The sequence below is a fragment of the Trichosurus vulpecula genome, chromosome 5, assembly GCF_011100635.1.
Source record: "Trichosurus vulpecula isolate mTriVul1 chromosome 5, mTriVul1.pri, whole genome shotgun sequence".
Taxonomy (NCBI): Eukaryota; Metazoa; Chordata; class Mammalia; order Diprotodontia; family Phalangeridae; genus Trichosurus; species Trichosurus vulpecula.
Window position 1 is genome coordinate 91,710,711 of NC_050577.1, and position 16,083 is coordinate 91,726,793.

At 38.2% G+C, this 16,083-nt stretch overlaps 1 protein-coding gene across 1 annotated transcript; it reads left to right on the forward strand.

Moving 5' to 3' along the window:
- The first annotated feature begins 15,235 nt into the window (after nucleotides 1-15,235).
- Nucleotides 15,236-15,766, forward strand: LOC118850921 (60S ribosomal protein L6-like). Its single transcript, XM_036760541.1, has one exon. The coding sequence runs from the start codon at nucleotides 15,236-15,238 to the stop codon at nucleotides 15,764-15,766; it is 531 nt and encodes a 176-aa protein (XP_036616436.1).
- Nucleotides 15,767-16,083: the final 317 nt, after the last annotated feature.

Genomic DNA, 16,083 nt, shown 5'->3' on the forward strand with positions numbered 1-16,083 from the left:
CCAGATACAGAAGAACTTCCACTGAAGTATGTAGGTAAGCCAGATGGGCTGCTGTTTTGATCAGATTGACTTGTATATAGCATCATGAGCTCTATGAATTTAGGGTTAGAAATGAATGTAGTTAGAATGAATATAAATAACAACTGGTGGCGGTATAGGGGGGGTAGCAGTAGTGCTCAGGATGTGGGAGCCTGGGCCTTTATCTATGCCACTATTTGGTGGAATGGGAATGTCATGGTTTTCCATGCTAGTCCAGTGCACTCAAGCCCATTTCCAGCTTTGACTGAGCAGCTTAAGCATACACATTAGCCACTATTGGAGGTTGACTCTCACCTTAGGTGGTCATGAGATCACAGATTCAGAACTGGAAGGAATCACAGAGGCTATTTCATCCAAATGCCTCATTTTACAACTGAGGCCTAAGGTGGTTCAAATACTTTCTCAGAGTCACACAGGCAGCATGTGACACTGCTAAGTGGAAAGAGCCCTGGATTTGGAATCAGGGCCATTGGGTTTGGAATTCTGATCACCAAAGAAGTCACTTCACTTCCCTTTACTTCATTTTCTTGTCTCTAAAATGGAGATAATGACAATCACATTGCCTACCCTACAAGGTTGTACGAGGAAAATGTTTTAAGACTCTCATACTGTTTTCAATATTTCTCCGCTTGATCCTTCTTATCACATTCATCTCATTTTTATCCTTCTAATTTGATGCTGATTTTAGTCTTTGCTCTGACTAGTCAATTATCTGCCCACACACAGGCAATTGATTTGAATATGTCTTCCTCAACAAAAACTAGTCATTTCCTGGCAGTTAAGATGTAGGTAATTTCATTTTTTGCAGTGTTGTTCAGTGTTTATCATGTCTAGAACCTTCCAACTCTCAAGATTCTTGGAAGAAGTTTTCATGATGTACAGGCATTCTGTACAATTCTGATGGACAGGAGAATCCAAGTAATCTACAAATATTTGGCCTTTGTTCTTTCTTAAGCTTGAATTTTATCCTGTGCCTGCCTTCACATTGAAGCAACTAAGCATCAAAGATGTGTTGACTTAGTTTGGAGGATTCTGTCAAGTCCTCCCTAAATTTTCTTCTGTTGATTTATTCTCTGCAACAAATGTTGGCACCTAAGCTGCAATTTCATTCAAGAGGATGTTTTTTTGCTTCTGCTTATCATGAACATTGCAAAATAAGATGCAAACTATAAAGTGCTATGGGACTATGAACCAGAGTTTCTGTATATAGCACATCCTAGAGCTTACTAGAGCTCAACCACCCAGAAGAATAAAGGTTTCTCAGAATTTCATGTTGTAGTTTTATATCACAAATATTTTAACAATACAGAAATGCAGACCATATCCATTCCCCAAGGATGGGAAGGGTGATTTCCTCATTAAGGTAGAGACAAAATGAGACTTTGAAACCCAGAGGGCACCCCTGTGGAGCACATGATGGAAACTCCAGACTGTACAGTGAGCAAGCAAATAACTGGGCAGACGTGCCATGGTTCCTCAAGCTACCGACACATATTTTACACAAGGTTGACTGTGGGATGGATTTTCTGTTTTAAAAGAAATGGGAAGAGTTGACATGAATAATACATTTTTATCTATGCCAATATTTTAAAAACAAAGCTGCAGTGCTGTCTTCATTCCAATCTGCTTACATTTTGCATTATGCTTCAGCAAGGGTGTTTCAGCAGGAATTTCATTTGAAATCCAAAATTGTTTATGCTACCACTTCAAATTCAAAGCAACCTGATATCCACAGATTCGCCATTGTAATGGATTTTTAAACACATTTATTATCACAGAATTGTTGCTGAGAAGAAAGATAACAAATGTATCACAAACAGGATTCTCCTCATCATATTTCCCAAAGAGATTTTCTGTGAAGAGAAGGAAGACTAGGGGAAGGCTCCAACTTGCGTTCAGACTCAGAAAAGAGGCACTTTTGTAACTCAGAAGTAAATTGTTGCTGGCCTCATCTGTTTCTTTCGAAAGCTTCTTGGAAAATGACATCATAAAATAGAGATGGATTTGTATTTTGGACACAAAAGAGAAACTAGGTCACTCAGCAGTGTTCCTACTTCAGCGGGCCAAAAATCTCAGAATTGAAAGAGGCCTTAAACATCACCGATTCCAACCATTTTACAGATTAGGAAGCTGAGGTACAGATGGGTGAACCACTGAAGACAATTAATGGCATCACCACTAAGAGTACTAGAATCCAGGACTCCCGACTCTTAACTCTTAACTCAAAAACTTAATTATTCTACTCAATATCAAATGTCACCATCCCCAGCCCTGGGAGAAAAAAATTTGGAAAAGAAAGGGTTTTTTTTTTTTTAGCTTCCTCTCTCATGTCCTTTCTGGGCCCTTTTAGTCTAGGAATACTTGCCTTCTCTCAGCAGAACAATGTGATCTTCCTGCCCCCAGCTACCCAGAGCCACATGTAACAGTGCCTCATCCAGCATAACACCTCTCCCCAGGGAGTATACCTTAGACATTTCCCTCCTCTTTCACCTTCAAAACTTACCTTCCCTGTGCCCTCTACCTTCAGAGCTAAACTAGATGATTATAGCTAATTTTTAAAAAATGAAATCAAGAACTGATTCAAAAACTAACTGATGGCAAAGGTGTTAATCAATGGTGATGATGGGGTTTTTTGTGAGGCCTTCCTGATGACTTAATCCAAAGGAGTAATTGATTTAGAAATTTCGGTCACCAAGGCAGGGTCAGTTGGTAGAGCCATTTTTAACTGCAACTGGCTGGTAGACTGCTGGACCTAGAAGGAAAAACAGGAAGAACTGAATTCAAGTCCCACCTAAGATACTTACTGTAAAATAAAGATAGAAATAGCACCAACCTTGCAAGGCTGTTGTGAAAATCAAATAAGATAATAATTATAAAGCACTTAGCACAGTGCTTGGCACACAATAGGCACTACATAAGTGCTAGCTATCATCATCATCATTGTTCAAGCCATCTAGAGCTTCTCACATAACGCACATAGGTGCGCTACCTATATGTATCAACAGCTCTGTTCTTACCTTGAGTATAAATAAAACCTCAATAAAACATATGATGTCACAGCTGCCTTTGGATAGCACTTGACGGTTTTTTAAATTTGGAACTATGTCCAAAGGGCTATAAAAATGTTCATACCCTTTGACCCAGCAATACCACTTCTAGGGCTGTATTGCAAAGAGACCATACATATGGGAAAAGGACCCATGTATACAAAAATATTTATAGCGGCTCTTTTTGTAGTAGCAAAGAATTGGAAATTAAGGGGATGCCCATCAATTGGGGAATGGCTAAACAAGATGTGGTGTATGAATGTAATGGAATACTATTGTGCTATAAGAAATGGGGAAGATATGGACTTCATAATAACCTGGAAAAACCTACACGATATAATGCTGAGTGAGCAGAGCAGAACTAGGAGAACATTATATGCAACAACAGATATATAGATTCTGTGATGACTAACCTTGATAAACTTCACTCTTCTCAGCAATACAAGATTCAAAGACAACTCCAAAGGATTCATGATGCAGGGAGCTATCTCCATCCAGAGAAGGAACTATGGAATCTGAATGCAGATTGAATTGCTCTCCTTTTTTTCTTTTTTTTTTTTTTTGTTTTGTTTCTTCTATCTCATGATTCATTCCATTGGTCATAATTCTTCTTTACAACTTGACTATTGTGTAAATAAGTTTAATGTGAAGTTATATGTAAAAGATATGTCAGATTCCATGCCATCTTGGGGAGGCAGGGGGAAGAAAATCTGGAACCCAAAATCATGTGGAACTGAGTGTTGTAAAATAAAAAAGAAAAAATCTTAATTAAAAAAAAACTTTCTACATATTATCTCTTGTGATCCTGAGAGAAGAGAATGAGACAGTGTAGCCCTGCCTCCTCTGTTATCTTCCTCTTCCCCATGCCCCAGTAGTTGATGAAGAACTTGCAGAAAGACCTTCTGCCTGAGTTCAGATCACTGAAGGGAGAAGTTATGGAGGACTTCTTGATCCCCACCCCCCCATGGAACAGTCCAACCTCTAGGCTCCACCAACACTTTGTATGGTGGTTTCAAGGCTCAGAGTCAGTTCTTTACTCACTATCCATACTGACCATGGAACCTCAGACTCCTGGCCCACTGTTGCACCCAAACATTTGTGAGCATGGAGATGGGTTCATTTTGATTCTTTGTCCTTTTGATGATCCCTCGATCCCTTCTGAAATGTGCAATCCTGCTCAAAATGTCAGGACTCTCTTCTTGAATATAATCTTACAGTTTAACCAGCCCATTTTCTTCTGGATATAAATGCTAGAGTTGTATTCAGGAAATAGAAAGATAAGAGAGGAAAGAAATATGTTGAAATAATTACAAAATGATCTTTAGCTACTAAGGCCAAACCAGAAAAGTTGGTGTGAAGGTCCCCAAAGCATTGAAAAAAATGCCACATCAAGCTAAAGTGTTTTTTAAATAACCGTAGTTTATATTTACATTATCGTGACCTGTACAACAATGTTATTGATGAGAAAGAGGCATTCATCAGGAGAGTAGGGGTATTAATTAGAACAGTGGGTCTAACAGAAAAGAGAAAGAAGAGAGCACTTATGTGTGACAAAGATAACAACTCTAAGAAGGTCCAGATTTGGTCTCCTATAGTGAGGCTTTTAATTAGACCCTCTGAAGTGAACAAGGAAGGAACAACCTGTGGGCAATGCTAAAATTAAATATATCATTGAGAGGGTCATCTTAAGCTACAGTTAGGAGTCTTCCTCAGGAAAACCCATGTTCTTCTAGGAAACAAACATGGAAAGTTTGGGCCAACAAGGTAATAAAATCACGATGGAATTGGCAGGTAGAAAAGATGAATAGTTTAATGGAATGCTTTAAAGGATCAGTTTTGGAATTTTCACAGAGTTTGCAGGATACCCCACCAGAAGCCATACTACAACCCAGTTTGTGAAAACTAGAGAAGTGATTTGATTTCAGTGAGAGTGTCAGTCAACACATAATGCTTTTATTAAACCTCCCATTCCATACAAAAGGGAAGAACCCCATTATCTTTGCAGTTCACGTGAGTGTTCAAGTGAAGTTAAGTTAGACAGGAACTTATGTGTGGTGACTTGACACACAGTGCAGAGAGAAAAGGGCATCAAACTGACACTGACAGAAACAAGCCTGTACTCAAATGTGAAAGCGATGGGTACAGTCCGCAGGGTGGAATATGACTGCAACACTGGTCAGAGGCACTTGCTTTGGAAAGACTCAACTTCATTTTACTCTACAATGCTCTCTAGTATACGAGCTAAAGAAGCACAGCAACAGAGCCACCGATAACATATGATGTGAAACGAATTGTTTACAGAGAACCTGGTGAAAGATGGAACAGTAGACAAAACTATCCTGTTTGTAAAGATGAAAGGAAAAGAGAACAGAGGAACAACAGGAGGATGCAAAATCACCACGATTACAGGACAAGTGAAGAAGCAGTTATCTGCTATAACAACTGTGGCCTGGGTGAACATATGAGTGTTGGATGCACCTCAAAGAATGCATTGTGTGAGAAGTTGAATTCCAAGGAATCAATATCAGGAAATAATCATGGGTCAGGGATGGGGGTCATCATAGCAACCCCTCCCCCAAACAGTAGTTAGAAAACAAAGAACAGTAGAACTATTTTTCTGCTGTGAACACACACTGGATAAGATAGTCCTAAATATGTCAAGGTAATTTGAAATAATTATCAATTGATTCAGAGGAAGCTGATGCCCAAAGAACCAATCTCAAAAAAGGGGGTGGAAAAAATTCAAGTTTATCAAAATTTAAAGCAAGATAACAAAGTTTTGCTGAAAATGTTGTTATTCAGAGCATAGTGAAGAGTGGATAACTAGAAAGGAAATCTTTAATGTGAGACACCTCAGCTGAAGAAGAAATTGGACGGGGATATAGAACAAAAGCCTTCCTTTACAAGAAATAAAGGATTTTCAGATGTTGGATATAAGGAGATAGCAAGATATTAAAACAAACCAACAGCTTAATACAAAAGAGTTATTTTAAATGCCGCAAAAAAAAAAAAAAAAACTTCTGCAGGCAGCTAGGTATAGTTGATGGAGTGCTGGGCCTCGAGTCAGGAAGACTCATCTTTCTGAGCTCAATCCTGGCCTTAGACACTTACTACCAGTGTGAACCTTCAAGTCACACTTAAGTCATTTAACCCTTTTGCCTCAGTTTCTTCATCTGTAAAATGAGCTGGAGAAGGAAAATAGCAAACCACTCACTCCACCGTCTTTGCCAAAAAATCCCCAGAAGGAGTCAGAAAGAGTCAGAAACAACTGAAACAACCGAACAACAAAGAAAATTTCTACGTTGAAACAACTCAAGAACGTTAAATTCCAGCTTGTTTCCTTATCAGGCCAGAGAACCCTTTTAAAAAAATAAAAGTATTACTTTGAGTGGAGCAAACATTACACATAGCAACACTTTGTATCAGACTGAACAGTTCAGAACAAGGCAGGGACTCCGGGCTAAACCCAAAGCCAATACTTTTCTTGCCTAGAATCTCAATTTAAGAATCCTCTAGAGTAAAGAAAGAAGCCATAGAGGTTAGAAATACTGGCAGTGAGCATATTCTATTAACCAATTCAGCTACAAAAGAAAAAGGATAAACAGAAGAATTGAAATATCCAAACTATAAGTGTAAAAGAGGATGCAGAAGTTGTTATACATTCAGCTAGATACACTGTTGAATTATATATAATGTTGCTTTGTATTTTTGATGTGTAAATGCAGTGTTATGATATATTATTATTATATTTAATTAAATTATATTTAATCTATTTACATTAAATTGAATATTACTATTATTACTACTAGTAGTGTTGTGTTGCTTCCATTCAAAATTTTTCTACCTCAATTTTCTCATCTGTGATATGGGGTAATCAAAGAAAGGGACTTAAGAGGCCATTTAGTCTAACCCTTTTATTTTACAGATAAGGAACTAAGACCATGTTTCAACAATTCGGCTAGCAGCTACTGTGGGGGTGAAAAACCAACACGAGCCCAACAACAAGAACACTGCAAGCCCAGGTTCTTTTGATCTACTTTACTAAGGAAAGCAACGTTAAGGAGTTAACTATCTTACTTTAATCCAACATACAAATATCATTCACTCAGCTCAGGAGGAAAAGCCAGAGCAAATACAAACAGAGCAAATAAACACAAATCAACAGATTTCTGTCTGACAAAATCACAACATACAATTACCAGAGAAGCATCAACATCTGGGTTTCTTCAAAGCTGGGGAGCTCATAACAACGGCTTGCCTAGAGTCACGCACCACTCCTGCTGTGTCTCAGAGCTCCAAAAGAGAAAGCCAGTCTCTGGGTTTATGTATCTTGTTGAGAGTCAAAGGTGAGTCACACATGCGACTCACCCACATGACCTAAAATCATCACAAAAATGCGACCTTAACCCACGTAGTCTAAAAACCTCTAATGTCACAAACATGTCACTCAAACCCATGTAAACTAGGCTTTCCTTTGAGGCAAGGAGGTCATCAAGGACTCCTAATTTAATCAAGGAAACAAAGGCCAAACTCTTCAAGGGCACTTTGTTGAATAAGTGCTAAGAGTCCATCTTGAATCCCAATGCAGACCTAGGGAAGTTAATTACCTTGCCCAAGTTCTTTACAGATAGTAAGTGGTTGAGTCAGGATTTGAACCCATGGCCTTTGACTCCAAATCCAGGGTTATTTCCAATGGACAATGGTGATTCTCACCATACCTTTTGTTTACTCCCAGATTATGAGGCTAAGGCAAGCTACTGAATGCTTTTAAAGAAGAAAAGAGTTTTCCTCTGCTCAAAATATTTTATATGCCACCATTTTGCTTTTACATTGCAAAAGAAGTCAGTGTATTTGTTTTATCAAATAAAAATATTCTAAAGAGTGACTTCCGGGAGCCAGGATGCTAGAGTAAGCAGTAAATTGCCATAACCTTCCCATATTTAACTCCAAACAACCAAAAATTAAGGGATGACAAAGGAGTACACTGGATGCAGAAGGGAGAGATAGAATGGGGTAAATTATTTCTAATGAAGAGGCACAAAAGACCTATTACAGTGGAGGAGAAAATAGGAGGATGGGCAATGGACATCACTTGAACCTTACTCTCATCAGAATTGGCTCAAAGAGGGAAAATAATACCAGTCAGTTGAATATAGAAATCTATCTTACCAGACAGGTAAGTAGGAGGAGAGGAGATTAGGTAAAGGGGGGAGGGAGCAAGTCCTGACAGAAGGGAGGGCTGATCGGGTAGGTGGTAGACAGAAGCAAAACACTGGTGAGGAAGGAAAGGATGAAAGGACAGAACAAGCAGGAGAAAGAATAGGATGGCGGGAAATACACAGTTATTAATCATAACTGTGAAAGTGAATGGGGTGGACTCTCCCATAAAACAGAAATGGATAGCAGAGTGGATCAAAAATCAGAATCTTACAGTATGCTGTTAATATGAAACACAGGAAGCAGAGAGACACACACAGAGTAAAGGTAAGGGCTGAGGCAGAATCTATTATGCTTCAGCAGAAGTAAAAAAAAAAAAGCAGGGGTAACAATCCTGATCTCAGGCAAAGTAAAAGCAAAAATAGACCTAATTAAAAGAGATGAGGAAGGAAACTACATCTTGCTGAAAGGCACCACAGACAATGAAGCAATATCAATACTAAACATATGCACCCTAACCCAAATGGTAAAAGAGCTCCAAAAAGCCCATGAGGAGAAGAATGCCTTGAAAGGCAGAATTACCCAAATGGAAAAGGAGGTCCAAAAGACCACTGAAGAAAATACCACTTTAAAAATTAGATTGGAGCAAGTGGAAGCTAGTGACTTTATGAGAAATCAGGATATTATAAAACAGAACCAAAGGAATGAAAAAATGGAAGACAATGTGAAATATCTCCTGGGAAAAACCACAGAGTGAAGAGAGATAATTTTAAAATTATTGGACTACCTGAAAGCCATGATCGAAAAAAGAGCCTAGACATCATCTTTCAAGAAATTATCAAGGAAAACTGCCCTGACATTCTAGAACCAGAGACTAAAATAGAAATTGAAAGAATCCACAGATCGCTTCTTGAAAAAGATCCCAAAAAGAAAACTCCTAGGAATATTATCGCCAAATTCCAGAGCCCCCAGATCAAGGAGAAAATACTGCAAGCAGCCAGAAAGAAACAATTTGAGTATTGTGGAAACACAATCAGGATAACACAAGATCTAGCAGCTTCTACATTAAGGGATCAAAGGGCTTGGAATATGATATTCCAGAGGTCAATGGAGCTAGGATTAAAACCAAGAATCACCTACCCAGCAAAACTGAGTATCATGCTCCAAGGCAAAATATGGATTTTCAATAAAATAGAGGACTTTCAAGCTTTCTCAGTGAAAAGACCAGAGCTGAATAGAAAATTTGACTTTCAAACACAAGAATCAAGAGAAGCATGAAAAGGTAAATAAGAAAGAGAAATCACAAGGGACTTACTAAAGTTTAACTGTTTTGTTTACATTCCTATATGGAAAGATGATGTGTGTAATTCATGAGACCTTTCTCAGTATTAGGGTAGTTGAAGGGAATATACATATATATAGACAGAGGGCACAGGGTGAGTTGAACATGAAGGGATGATATCTAAAAAAATAAAATAAAATTAAGGGATGAGAGAGGAATATATTGAGAGAGGGAGAAAGGGAGAGATAGAATGGGGTAAATTATCTCACATAAAAGTGGCAAGAAAAAGCAGTTCTGTTAGAAGGGAAGAGGGGGCAGGTGAGGGGGAAATGAGTGAATCTACCTCTCATCGGATTTGACTTGAGGAGAAAATAACATACACATTCAATCAGGTATCTTACCCCTCAGGAAAGTAGGAGGAAGGGGATAAAAAGGGGGGACAATAGAAAGGAGGGCAGATATGGGGAGGAGGTAATCAAAAGCACATACTTTTGAAAAGGGACAGGGTCAAGGGAGATAATTGAATAAAGGGGGACAGGATAGGACGGAGGGAAATATAGCTAGCCTTTCACAACATGAGTATTGTGGAAGTGTTTTACACAATGATACATGTGTGGCCTTTGCTGAATTGCTTGCCTTCTTAGGGAGGGTGGGTGGGAAAGGAAGAGGGGAGAGAATTTGGAACTTGGAAGTTTTAAAAGCAGATGCTCAAAAAAAAAGTTGTTTTTGCATTCAACTGAAAAATAAGATATATAGGGAATGAGGCATAGAAATCTATCCTGCCCTACAAGAAAGTAAGGGGGAAGGGGATGAGGGGAAGTGGGGTGACAGAAGGGAGGGCTGACTGGGGAACAGGGCAATCAGAATATATGCCATCTTGGAGTGGGTGAGGGTAGAAATGGGGAGAAAATTTGTAACTCAAAATCTTCTGGAAATAAATGTTGAAAACTGAAATATTAAATAATAAAATAACTAAGAGAAAAAAATTTTAAAAATTAAGAAAATAAACATATGCACCAAGTGGCATAGCATCCAAATTCTTAAAGGAGAAGTTAAGAAGTTAAGTGAGTTACAGGGATTATGAAATGTATAATAGATAATTCTGATTATATAAAAACAAAAAGCTTTTGTACAAACAAAACCAATGCAGCCAAAATTAGAAGGAAAGCAGAAAGTTGAGAAACAGCCTTTAGAGCATGTGTCTCTGATAAAGGCTTCATTTCTCATATATATAGCAAACTGAATTAAATTTAAAAGAATGCAAGCCATTCCCCAATTGACAAATGGTCAGATATGAACAGGCAGTTTTCAGATGAAATAATCGAAGCTATCTATAGGCATATGAAGAAGTGCCATAAATCACTTTTAATTAGTGAAATGATGAATGTTAAAGAGGATGTGGAAAAATTGGGACAGTAATGCACTGTTAGTGATGTTGTGAACTGATCCAACCATTCTGGAGAGCAATTTGGAATTATACCCAAAAGGCAATCAAACTGTGAAACCCTTTGATCCACTGCTAGGTCTGTATCCCAAAGAGATCATTAAAAACTGAAAAACGCCTACATGTGCAAAAATATTTATAGTAGCCCTTTTTGTGGTGGCAAGTTTTTGGAAGTTGAGGGAATACCCATCAATTGGGGAAAGCTGTGATATAAAGATGTGCAACGGAATACTATTGTGCAATAAGAAATGATGAACAGATTTCAGAAAAAACCTTGATTTGTATGAACTGATGCTAAGTGAAATGAGCAGAACCAGGAAAACATTGTACACAATATCAACAGCATTTTGTGATGATCAACCATGAATGCCTCAGTTTTTCTCAATAATACGATGATCCGAGAAATGTTCAAGGGACTCATGAAGGAAAATACTATTCACATCCAGATAAAAAAGTGATGGACTCTAAATAAAGATGGAAGCATATTCTTTTCACTTACTTTATTCTTTTTTGTGGGTTTTTTTTCTTTTGATAGGCTTCTTCTTTCACAGCTGTGACTAATAAGGAAATGTGTTTTACATGATAGCACATATATAACATATATCTAATTGCTTACCATTTTAGGAAGAAGGGAGGGGAGGGAGGGAAAAAATTGAAACTCACAATCTTGTAAAAATGAATGCTAAAAATTGTCTTGACATGTAATTTGAGAAAAAATACTACTTTAAAAAGTAAACAAATGAAAAAATATTCTAAATGAAATTGGTGCTTATTTTAACCTAATGGGAAGAAGAATCGTGGGGTATTAGATAAGAAATCAAAAGAAGAAAGAAAGTAGAAAACAAGAACTGTATAAGATCAGCACTGTGCCTTACAATAACTACCTTTGAGGATAACCATGGCACCAAAAGCTATTCATGAGAGAAACTACAAAATCAGTTATCAATGCAGACAAGCACTGAATAGGGCATAGGACTAGGAACCAGGAAAACTGATTCTGAGTCCTGGCTCAGTCATTTTGTAGTTGTATTAATTTGGTCAAGTCACTTATATCTTTTCTCATATGTAAAAGGACTTGTCGGGACCAGATTTTCTGAAGAGTTCTTCCCAGGTCTACATTGTATAAGTATAATAAAAAGTACAGGATGCCTAGCTAAAGTAGGAAATACATAAATTGGAGAATAAATGAATCTTCACATGCTCAAATGAAAAAATTAAAATGATTTTCACTTCTTGTAAGTCAAGTTATTAAGAAAAATAAGCCCAAGGGGGAAAGATCCATTACCAGGAGTTCCTTTTCTGTTAGTATGAAAGGATATATTTATTTTTTCTCACTTGTTCATCAAAACTGTACTGTCCAACAGTCCAGGGGGAAATGAAATCCTATTTCTTCCCAAGCAAGGGCAACATTAAAAAAGTTAAAAAGCTGACTTTTTTTCTGTTTTCCCTCACAAAGTTAGCATGCTGCCTTGATAATCGCAATGAACTTGAAGTCATGTGAGTCCTGGGATCAAATCCCAGCTTGGACACCCTAGGCCAGACAGAATCTCTCTGACTTTTGGTTTCCTCATTTGTAAAATAGACTTAACAACATACTTGAACTTCATAAGGCTACTGTGAACCTCAAAGCTGTATATAAATTCAAGTTGCTATTACAGTCTCTCTCTCCTCAGGTGTTCCTCTCAATTAGATGATTTCACTAGGAGTGAGGGATGCCAGCAGCCTGTTCAGTTGGCAGGTTGTTTAACCCAACCCTTCTTGTGTTTGTTCCTCTAAACTCAATTATTCTGTGGGCTCAAATTATATTGAATTATGCTTCTCACAATATTCGAAATGGCTCATTTGTTCAGGGAATTACATGACTCTAATTATATCACAAAAATGCTGACAACCAAAAGAACTAATGAAATGCAGTGTGCCACCAGCAGCAGTCCCTAGAAAGTGGAGTGTTATGGCATGTTTAAACATTGCTATGAATGCCAGTCAAGTGCAAAATCAATGGAAACAAATGCTATTTAGTCTAAAGATGACTTCTGCCTATAGAACACCTCTTATCCCCAGTGTTTCTCTGTATAACTTACTACTTCAATGTTCATGCTGGACACTACCACCTGGAAGAATCATCAGGACAGTATCCTTCCTAAGACATTTACTATTTCCCCCCAAAAATACTCTCGTCATGTCAGTACCCAGCTTGAGAACCTTCAGAAGCTTTTTATTATGATTCATCATGTCCAAGTTCTTGCTGCCTTTTGAAGTTCTCCATAACCTTGGACGAATGCTACCTTACTCAAAGTTTCCCATGAATGCCTTCCAGTTCAGGCAGTCTATTCATATGACCCAGTACACATAATGAAGACATTGACCATTTTGAGACGTTTTGTAACTGTTCTCATGTTGTGACCCATATCTGTAATTTTCTTTATCTTAATGATATGTCTGTTTGACAAACAACTAAACCAACACAGAAAGGTGGTTCAAGCATCTTACTCCTCTTGCAAGCTACATACTTTTTCAAGGATAGAACAATGAATATATTTATTTTTAGGCCAAAGAAAATAAATGGGGCTTAGTCATGTCCTGGGTGGGTTCTCATCAGGTGCTATTTCTTATGTGGCTCCCCAGTACATGTCTCCTACTAAGGCTCTCATCATCAGTGCTCCCCTCCATGGTTTCTCTAGCCATGCAACATCATTCATAATAGCTATAATTAGTGGTTAGCACTGGTGCAGTGCTTTAAGCCTTGCAGAGAGTTTTAGAGATGTTAACTCATTTGACCCTCACAACAATCGTGAAAAAATTGAGACTGAGACTCTCTCTCAAGGTCACCTGGCTAGTAAGTGTCTGGGGGCAGGATTTGAACTCAGATTTTTCTGACTCCACATCAAACACTCTATCCAAAGTATATCTAACTGTCTAGATGCCTACGCTATTCCACCGCTCCCTAGAGACGACAGATTTATCCATTATTATCACCATTTGCTATAAAGATTCCTTTGCTATCCTACGCAGCCTTGTTCTATCCGTACTCCTCCAGCAGATGGCATCTCTCCTAATACAATGGAATGAGCATGGTATCTGCTAGTTGGACAAGTAAGACCAGCCTGATTAGATCAGTGTGTATATGAAGAAGACTAATGAAGAACCAAAATTGGGTTGATGAAGTTAGGCCTAATTCAATAGGACTCTTAGAGTTTAAAGTAGCAAAACTGGGTTTGAATCCTGGCTTAGCTACCTACCAACTATTCTACCTTGGGCAAGTAACTTCACCTTTCTGGGGTTACTGATTAATATGTAAAATAAGAGAATCAAACTAGATGATCTCTCAGGTTGCCCCTCCTCCCCCACCAATCTAGATACTAAGATCTCCCTGGGTATCAGTTTCTTTATCCACAAAATGCAAATAATATTTCCAATCCCTACCTCCCTAAGTTGAAGTGAGGGAAGCATTTTGGAAAGTTAAACTTTGTTTAGAAATTAGCTATTAATAAGATATAGGCAGAAGACTTCCAACTTGAAATGGGAGGAATTGGGAAAAAAATGAAGAAATGAGAAAGTAGAAAGCAGAAATTGACCTGAACACAGTTAAGCCAGACAAACATAAAACCATCCCTTCTTCCTGCTTTCAGTTTAAAAAGAGAAAGAGGCCCATGTTTTTCATACCTTATTCCCATACAGTATGAATTCCTAGAAAGAGGTTGCTAAGTCTTATGTATCCTTCAGATAGCAAGTCTACTAGCGATCCACAAAATCTTGTGTGAGGATGAGATTGTTTACAATAACAATGACAACACTGTGGGTTTTTAATTGAATTTGTACCTTTAGTTAAAAGAATTAGTGGTTTAATGTTTTAAAGGGGGCAGGGGCATGAATGATTGCTTACAAGTAAGATGCATTTTTTTGTAAAAGCCTTTTCCATGTATCATTAACAAGTATGAGAAATATATTAAATGCCACAATGATAAAGAAGGGCACATGACTTATGACCAACACACCTAGCATAAGAATACTTTACTTTGGAGATTGCTTTCCTTATTAATGCCTGGCACATAGTAAAAACTTAATAAATGCTTGTTAACTGACTTACTGACTTACTTGTTATAGGAATGGAAAGTAGGAAAGTTCTGAAAGTTCAATATCAAGCAGAAATACACTGCACCAAAAACCTGGATTGAAAGGAAAAAGAAAGAGAAGGTGCCTGCTACTATCTCAAAGCCAGTTGGTGGTGACAAGAATGAAGGAATCCGTGTGATAAAGATTTGCAAAATGCCTAGGTATTACTCTACTGAGGATGTGCCTAGAAAGCTGCAAAGTTATAGCAAAAAGCCCTTCAGCCAGTATATGAGACTTCAAGCTAGCATCACCCCGGACACAGTTCTGAACATGCTCACTGGCCACCATAGAGGCAAGCGAGTGATTTTCCTGAAGCAGCTGGCTAGTGGCTTGCTACTGGTGACTGGACCTCTGACCATCAACTGTGTTCCTCTGAGAAGGACCCATCAGAAATTTATCATTGCCACCTCTACCAGGGTTAGCCTTTCGGTTGTAAAAATTCCAAATCATCTTACTAATGCTCACTTCAAGAAAAAGAGGCTCCATAAACCTAGACACCAAGAAGGAAAGATTTTTGACACAGAAAAAGAGAAATATGAGATTATAGAACAATGCAAGGCTGATCAGAAAACAGTGGACTCTCAGATCCTGCCCCAAATCAAGAAAATTCCTCAGCTCCATGGCTACCTACATTCTGTATTCTCTTTCTCCAACGGAGTTTATCCTCACAAACTTGTGTTTTAAATGCCTTGCAGAGAACTCTTATTAAAATATTTGGAATAGCAAATAATAATAATAATATCCATTAGCAAGTAAATAGATCCATTTCCTGCCTCCAGGGCTTTGCACTGACCATTCCCTCCCTTCATGACTGCCTCACAAAGTCTCTCATTCCTTCAAAGATGTAGCTCAAATATCACCTTCTACATGAAGCCTTTCTTTATTCCCTCAATTGATAGTGATCTCCTTCCCATACTAGCATATGTGGGGGGAGAGGGGGAGAGGGAAGCAGAGAGAGAAGAGGGACAGGGAGAGGGAGAGGGAGAGAGAGAGGGAGGGAG